This window comes from Tenrec ecaudatus, chromosome 10, assembly GCF_050624435.1.
Source record: "Tenrec ecaudatus isolate mTenEca1 chromosome 10, mTenEca1.hap1, whole genome shotgun sequence".
NCBI lineage: Eukaryota > Metazoa > Chordata > Mammalia > Afrosoricida > Tenrecidae > Tenrec > Tenrec ecaudatus.
In genome coordinates, this window is record NC_134539.1 from 108627457 (window position 1) to 108635834 (window position 8378).

General features: G+C 42.2%; 1 protein-coding gene across 1 annotated transcript; it reads right to left on the reverse strand.

The window, feature by feature from the left end:
* Nucleotides 1–307: 307 nt before the first annotated feature.
* LOC142458173 (olfactory receptor 1D2) lies at nt 308–1282 on the reverse strand. Its single transcript, XM_075559226.1, has one exon. It carries the CDS (start codon nt 1247–1249, stop codon nt 308–310), a length of 942 nt encoding a protein of 313 aa, XP_075415341.1. The 5' UTR covers nt 1250–1282.
* Between the last annotated feature and the right edge of the window lie 7096 nt (nt 1283–8378).

Consider the following 8378-nt stretch of genomic DNA (forward strand, 5'->3'; position numbering starts at 1 on the left):
TATAAAAATCATGTTGTATAACCATCATCAATATTCATTGCTGTAACTACTGGGTAATTTTGATAAGGTGGCCCTACAATCAGGCAAGTTGAAAATTTGATCTTTAAGGTCTGGCAATAGTATTTCATACAATTATTTATTGCTAGGGAAGATGAGATATGAGGGATATTGAGTTGCACATATATGTCTTTCCTTCAAGATCTATGCACTCACTCTGAATTGGATCAACTTCTAATTACTCCTGTGTCCTCCACATGGAGTGGAGGAAGTCCCCAACCGTATTTAAATTCAGTCTTTAAAAATTACCCTATGTCAGCCTCTGAAAAGCTTTCCCAAGGAAGAATTTTCTGAGAGCCCCATGCATGTCCTTGTTCCTCAGGCTGTAGATGAAAGGGTTCATCATGGGTGTGACCACAGCATACATCACTGTGGCCACTGAGTCCTTCATGGAGTAGGTGTGGAGGGGCTGCAGATACACCATTCCAAGAGTCCCATAGAAGAGGGAGACCACAGCCAGATGGGAAGCACAGGTAGAGAAGGCCTTGTACTTCCCCGTGACTGAAGGTATTCGGAGGATTGCTCTCACAATCCTTACGTAGGACACAATCATGAACCCAAAGGGGGTGAGGAAGACAAAGCAGCCAGTGACAATCAGTATTATGTGATTGACTTGGGTGTTGGAACATGCGAGCCTCAGCAGGACATACATCTCACAGAAGATGTAGTGGATCTTTTGGGACCCACAGAAGGTCACCCTGGTCATGAGGAGGGTGTGAACAAGGCCATAGAGGACAGAGAAGAACCAACACAAGGCCAGGAGCAAAATACAGAGGCTAGGATTCATGGCTGTGGTGTAGTGGAGCGGGCGGCAGATGGCAACATAGCGATCATAGGCCATTGCAGCCAGAATGAAGTTGTCCAGAGCCACCAAGGAGACCAGGAAGTAGAGCTGGGTCAGGCACCCTGCATAGGAGATGGCTTTGTCCTGGGACTGAAGGTTCACCAGCATCTTGGGGATTGTGTTGGTGACAAAAAAGAGGTCAGTGAAGGAGAGGTTGGCCAAGAAAAAGTACATGGGGGTGTGCAGGTGGGAGTCAGAGCCAATGGCCAGGATGATGAGCACATTTCCCACTACGGTGACCAGGTACATGGACAGGAATATCCAAAACAGTATTCGCTGCTGCTCAGGATCCTCCGAGAGTCCAACAAGCAGGAACTCAGAGGTCCCAGTCTGGTTGTCTCCATCCATTTACCCAAGGATCTGCCACAACGACAGCAAGGAATGTTCACCAAGTCCTTCATGGATTATCCCCAATTGACTAAGGGCATTCGTATATGCAAAATCAAGTTTCCTTAGCATTAACAATATCTTAAACTGGACTTTATAACTTTTTCATGTAAGTAACAAAAGTATTAGCAGAAAAATATAAAATGGAAGTTTGTTATGCCATTTACTCATTAAGAACAACCTCTAATCTGGAATACTCAATATTATAGAATTAAAGTCTATGTTGTATTTCTAATCTTATCATACCCTATCTTACTAAATACACAGAAGGGTTGAAGATAATGCCTTCCTTAAACATTTAAAGAGTTTGTAGGCCTGAAAATGACATTTAAACAGATGTATGCACTAACACTCTTAAAGAGATAACAACAGAAGGTCCTAGATAGAAAGAGAAAAATGAGGTACATTAAAACATTAAAAGATCAGACTTGCTAGTTGGATAGATACTGGTAGAGCTATCATCTTTAGGCACCCATCAGGTCTAGAAATGAACTTACCCACCTGGCTCATTTTTTAGCCAAACAATAAATGGGTCTGTAAGGGGAACAATAATCCTGATGAGGTATGCACATCTAAGAGTCATTGGCCATTTGAGATCCAAAGGCAGTATTTGCTCACGGACAAAGTTTAGCAGGATTAAGAATGAAGGAGGAGTGAACATAGAGAATGCATGGAGGAAGTAGGCTAAAGATGTTTGTTTCATTGTAGGGACTGCATTCAATGACACACAACAACGTGTGTGGATTGTTGAATGAAAAACTGATCTTCTCTATAAACTTTCACCCAATTCAAAAACTAACAAACACAGGTGTAAGCATTCTAAGAAATGGATATTGTACAATTAAACAGAGGAAGGAAAAACTAGGAAAAGGAAAATAAAAATTTCCATTATGTGTTTTTATGATGATCTAGTTGGAAAACTAGAGAGAATTAACTAAAACATTAATAGATATAAATATATAATTCATGAGCCCTTCAGGACCAGTGGTAATAGTGGCGATACTGTGAGGGTGGAGAGAAGGTGGGGGAGGAAGGGGGAACCTATTACAAGGATCTAAATATAACCCCCTCCCTGGGGGACAGACAACAGAAAAGTGGGTGAAGGGAGTCGTCAGACAGTGTAAGACATGACAAATAAACAATTTATAAATTATCAAGGGTTCATCAGGGAGGGGTGGGGCAGGAGGGGAAAATGAGGAGCTCAAGTAGAAAGCAAATGTTTTGAGAATTATGATGGCAACAAATGTACAAATGTGCTTGACACAATGGATGGATGGATGGATGGATGGATGGATGGATGGATGGATGGATGGATGGATGGATTGTGATAAGAGTTATAAGAGCCCTCAATAAAATGACTTTTTTTAAAAGATAATGCAGTAAGGTGATCAATTATAAAATTCATAGATACTAAACTAACAGTATTTTCAGTCACTAAGGAGTGTTTAAAATGTTGGTTCAGAATGCTTGAACCCAAGTCTGAGATCTAACATTTACTGGCTGTAAAACCTAGGGCAGGTTATGTACTTTGCTTGAGATTTGGTGTCTTCATGTAAAAAAGTTGGGTTGGTTGGAGTGAGAATCAAATTAAGTAAAAGAGTACTTAACACAAAGAGTGACGTGCAGTGAGCACTCACAAAATATTGCTTATTATCACAAGTAAATAATAACCGTAAATAATAAAACTAAAAGATAATGAAAAACAATCCCATTCACATAATCAACAATCCAATTTAAACATTAACAAGAATTGCGTAGGAACTTCAAATTCTCCAGAGGGGTATAGGGTAAACATTTACTTGTACTGTGTTGACTATGCAAAGATAATCAAATGTGCGGTCATAACAAACTGTGGACGGCATTACAAAGAATGGGAATTTCAGAGAATTTAATTGTGCTCGTGCAGAGCTAGTTAATAGACAAAGAATCAGAACAAGGGGCTACTGCCTTATTTTAAATCAGGAAAGGGGTGTGTTAGGATTGTATCCTTTCATCATACTTACCCAATCTACAAACTGAACAAATCATCTGAGACAGGAAACTACCTGAAGAAACATGTGGTATCAGGTTGGGAGGAATGTTAACCCTCAACCCTGATAAATACATGACCCAGTGGTGCTTGCTGAAAGTGAGGAGGACTAGAGGCACTTGCTGATGAAGATTAAAGATGGCAACTTTTATTGAGAATTAAAACCCAATGCAAATAAAACCAATATCCCCACAACTGGACCAACAGACAACATCGTGATAAATGAAGAAAAGATTAAAGTTGTTAAAGATTTCATTTTACTTGAACCACCCTCAGCACTTAGGGAAGCCCGAGTCAAGGAATCAGTGTGTTGCATTGGGCGAATATAGACAAGAAGATCTCTTGAAAGTGTTGACAAGCAAAGATGTCCCTTTGCGGACTAAGGTGCACCTGACCCAAGCCATCATTTTTACAATCAACTCATGTGAACGTGAAATATAGAGAATGAATTACAAAGAACAGAGGAGAATTGGTGCAGCTGAACTGTGGTGTTGGCAAAGACTACGCAAAGTACCATGGACTGCCAGGAGAACAAATACATCTGTGCTGGGAAAAGTACAGCCAGATGCTCCTTAGAACTGAGGCGAGCAAGACTTTGTCTTCCAAGCTTCGGACATGTCATCAAGAGAGATCACTCCCTGGAAAAGGACATCATGCTTAGTGAAGCAGAGGGTCGGTGAGAAAGAGGAACACCCTCAACTAGCGTCATGGGCACAGTGCCTGCCACAATGGACTTAAACTTAACCAACAGTGAGGCTGGAGTAGGACCAGGCAGAGCTTCATTCTGTTTTCCACAAGGTTGCTCTAAGTCAGAACTGCTTCGACAGAACTTAACAACAACATCTACATCAAAATCCTAGGTTGAAAGATGAAAAATTATAAAGGTACATATTCTTTCGAATTAATATAAAATATCACCTATCTAAAGTAATACTCTTCACTCATTTGGGGGAAACAAAAACTCTTCTAAAGTTTGTCTGGAAATGAGCTGGAAAATAAACTAGAAAAAATATGGACAAAAAGGCAAAGGGGGAGCCTTGGGTGAGCAGTGGCAATTCAGTGCTGGAATTTTTGTTTTCCTTGTTGGAGACCAGGGTATTTATAATCCTTGCCAATGTACCATAAGTGCAACCACCACCAACCTGCCAATGGAAGGTTGGGTGCTGCTATGGAGCTGAACAGTTCTCTGCAGAGCTTCCAGACTAGGACAAACTTGGAAGAAAGGCCTGAACAACACAGCCAATGTCACCCTATAGATCCCTGTGGTCCTGTCCTTTTTAGATAGGACTGCAATGAGTTGGGGCCAACTGGACACCAGCTAACACCAGCTAGGGTGATACACTCACTGCCCAATACCCAGAACTCTATTATAATATGGCAATAGTGCTACAACTGGCAGATCAATACAGCAGGAAAGAAACTTCTGCAACAGACCTATGTCCACGTGAAATTTTAGTAGATTGTTTAGACAGCACTTTAAATCAGAGGCTAAAACTAATATTATTCAATAAATAGGAAAACGGTCTCATTATTTGGGGAAGGTCAGATCAATATTTTGTACCCTACCAAAGATATTTCAAATGTATTAATGACTGAAACAGTGTATTGGCTTTTTTTTCTTTTTGAAAACGTGTGTGGTATAAAAATGCTTTCTAAATGCAAATATAACTAAAAACGAAGATATAAACTGGTTAGATTTAATCTCACTGTGTAAACAATAACCATTTGTTATTGTTTAAACACAGTAACAATAAATATTTTGGTGCCTCTTTAGTTGACCAGTGGTGGTGTAGTGGGTTATGAATTGAGCTGCTAACCTAACCGTAAGGTCGGCAGTTCAAAATAACCAGCTACCTGCAGGACAAAGATGAGACTTTTCACTCCCAGGAAGCGTGACATTCTCCAAAACCCACAAGAACAGTTCCATTCCATTCTATAGAGTCACGATGGGTCGGCATCACCTTGATGGCATTGAGTTTGGAGCCACTTTTTAGTTGATAAGAGAAGGATGAAATAAAGAGCCAGTCGTGGGAAGTCCTGAGCAAAGAGGACTACAGAGAGCGTTCCATTAACTTTTAATTGCATGTTCCCACCAATGTTTAAGCCCTTTTGCTTATGTGTACATACATGTCTCCTGCTCCCCTTGCAGTCACTGCACCAGCAATGCCCTGCTGCTTGGGTTTTTCTATAATTCCATCAAAGTCCTGTCTACTGTGTTCAAATCCACTGTGGGAAACTGAAGAATGGGAAGAGAGTATATGCGTACAAGTTTGAGAATATTTCAGAAGCCTGGGAAACCAGGTTTCTGGGTGGAGGGAAATCCTCACACTTGTGAGTTAGAGATGAGTCCCAATCACATTCGCATAATTAAGATTTATCCCCACAATATCCTCCCCAAATAGTGCTATCTTAAACGTTACCTCTTGCAAGCTCATGGCTGATTGCTTTCTGGTAGGCAGCTTTGTCTGTAGGAGCAGGCATGTTGCTATTGCTCTTATTGCTCAGGGGACAGTCACTCCCCCTTACCTGTCCTGAATACTCATGTTAGGTTACTCCTCCAAAGAACTCAGGGACCTCTAGGGTTAAGGGAGTGCCCCCTTTGTTATGTGTGTGGCTACCTGCAATTAGGGGGGCTTCCAGACCTGAGACTATGTAAGTTGAAGTAAGAATACATTTTCTCTCTCTGCTGGACCTGGCTCCTCAAAACTTTTGTCTGTCTCTTAATTTCATCCTTTCAATTACACAACCATCCCTTAGGACCCATCCAGATATGGGGCTGGATCACACAGCCAGCTTTACCTTTCATTTGGCCAAAAGTCATACCAACCTCCCACTATCAGTCTGGAATGACCTACTGTAGCTTCCACTCAAGTACCTCCTCCTGACAGCATCTTCCTTGCCTCCAAAGGCAACCACTGAAGTCTCTGCATTATTTCTTGGTCTTTGATGTCCTCTTATGAGTGTCCCTATCATACACCAACTTTGAAAGCCTTGAGATCAGGGTCAACATGATTCTCATTGCTGTGTCCTTCTAAACAAACTCACGGCCATCGAGTCAATTCTTTGCCTAGTGCATACCCATCTCTTCTATTATACCATTTGATAGATGAAGAGATTGTGACTCAGAAGAGATTTCCAAAACCACACAAAGAATAAATGATTTTAATTCCTTCGTATGCCTCTCAAATTCATGCTGTAGCCATCTGGGAGCCTGGACTTCAGGAGGGAGAGTAGATAACAGGGTCTAAAACCAGAGGACAGTCGATGCACAGACCCATCTGCTTCTAGTCTTCTAGGCAAGGACATCCCACACACAACAGGGTGTGTGAGAACTGCAGAGTGCCAAAAATGAGAGGAGTGGCAACATTTCCTTTAGACACAAGGAGTGAAAGTGTAGACTTTTCAAAGTGTGTGAGTGTTTTTGTAGAGAGGCAAGGGGAAAGAGAGAAAAGCAGAAAGAGAGAGACAAAAGAAGAAAGAAAAAACGTGTGAGCCTTAGCCGCAGACCTTACCCAGATGATCTCTGCTGACCTCAGAGTTTACTGGTTCTATGACCTCTACTCTTCCCCATTTGATGAAAATTCAGGCAGAGCATAAAGGTCTCTTAAGACAGTGTTCTGAATAGGGTTTTGCGACTTGTGGCTGGAATAGGATAACTTGGGAAGCAGGTGAATTGATGCCTGAGTCGTTGATCCCTATGAGGAAAAAGGAGACAGACAAACGGCTGTGGGCGCATGCCCTTCAAGGCTGGAGGATCAAAGAGCTGAAGCCTGAGCCTCAGGCGCGGGAAGGGGCTGAGTCAGGGTCATGTCAGGCCTATTTGTCATTTTGGGGAGGCTTTGGGGAGGCAATCCCTAGAGAGTCTCAAAATAAACAGGGTTAATTGCTCAATGCCCCTGCCTGAAAACAAGGGCTTTGGGAAATGAGTGTTGTTTATGAGGAACAAGCCAGATTCTCCCTCCTTCTCTGCCCTCACCCCATTTTCTCCTCCCTCTTCCTTAATCCTCCCTTACTATTTCTGGTGGGAATAGGGGAGATGGGCTTGGATTTTCCAAAACAGCGTTCCCTCAGCCCTCCCTCTCTCTAACCAAGTTCCAGCACCACGGACTCAGAGCTGGACTATCCTAGGTTTATGCCAGCTTGCTCACTCTTTCCATTCAGGAAAAAGATTCTGAGCATAGCACCTTGTCTTGTCTTTGTACACCCTTCTTTATTGGGAAACTCGTTTTAAACCCATCTACTCTTAAAATCCTTGATTGGAAGAGGCTTTCCTTCACCTTCTTCTGCCTCTGCCTCCCTATGTCCTTTGCACATGAGCCTGGCTTTATCCCTGGCTCCAAGGGAAGTAGACTCCCTCCGCTCAGCAAGAGCCAGGAGGTGTTTGAGGCCAGAAGCAGTCTCCTCCTGTCTTTTCTCATGCTTTCAGCCATTTTAACTCCTCATCAAAGAAGACATTCTCTCCTCTCAAGCATTTGTTCTGAAAATGGACAGTTTTCTCTCCTGTGAATGGGGAGCCAGAGGTGGACCTGAGGTCACCTGTAAACAGAACAAGTCTATCTGCTGACTCCCCACCTACCCATATGTGGGCACTAGTTTCTAATTAGTGGCAGCTGGGCTTGAAAGCTGCATATTAGTTTTGAAATTCATGGCAGTACTACAGTTTGAGAGCAGTATTTCTGAATCTAAATTACCTAGGTTGAAATTCCAGCTGTGCTATTGGATAGATGCATGTCCTAGAGCAACTTGTTCCCTTTGGTTTTCATTTCTTCCTCTGTAAAATGGATATTTAAAATATTTATTTCAAAAGCTATTTCAGGATAAAGAAAGTTCATATTTCTGGGACTCCATTAGCAGTAGTCATAGAAGTAGTGGTAATAGTTAGTGGTGGCGGCGGCGGTGGTAGTGGAAAGAATGTTGGTACTAGTGGTTGCGCTGGTGGTGGTGTCGGTGTTGGTAGTGGTAGTATTGTTACTGATAATGGTGTTGTTCGTGGTGTTGTTCGTGGTGGTGGTGGTGGTAGTATTGTTACTGATAATGGTGTTGTTCATGGTGGTGGTGGTA

Coding starts and splice junctions, on each gene's coding strand:
- LOC142458173 (XM_075559226.1), bottom strand. CDS start 1,249: ATGGATGGAGACAACCAGACTGGGACCTCTGAGTTCCTGCTTGTTGGA.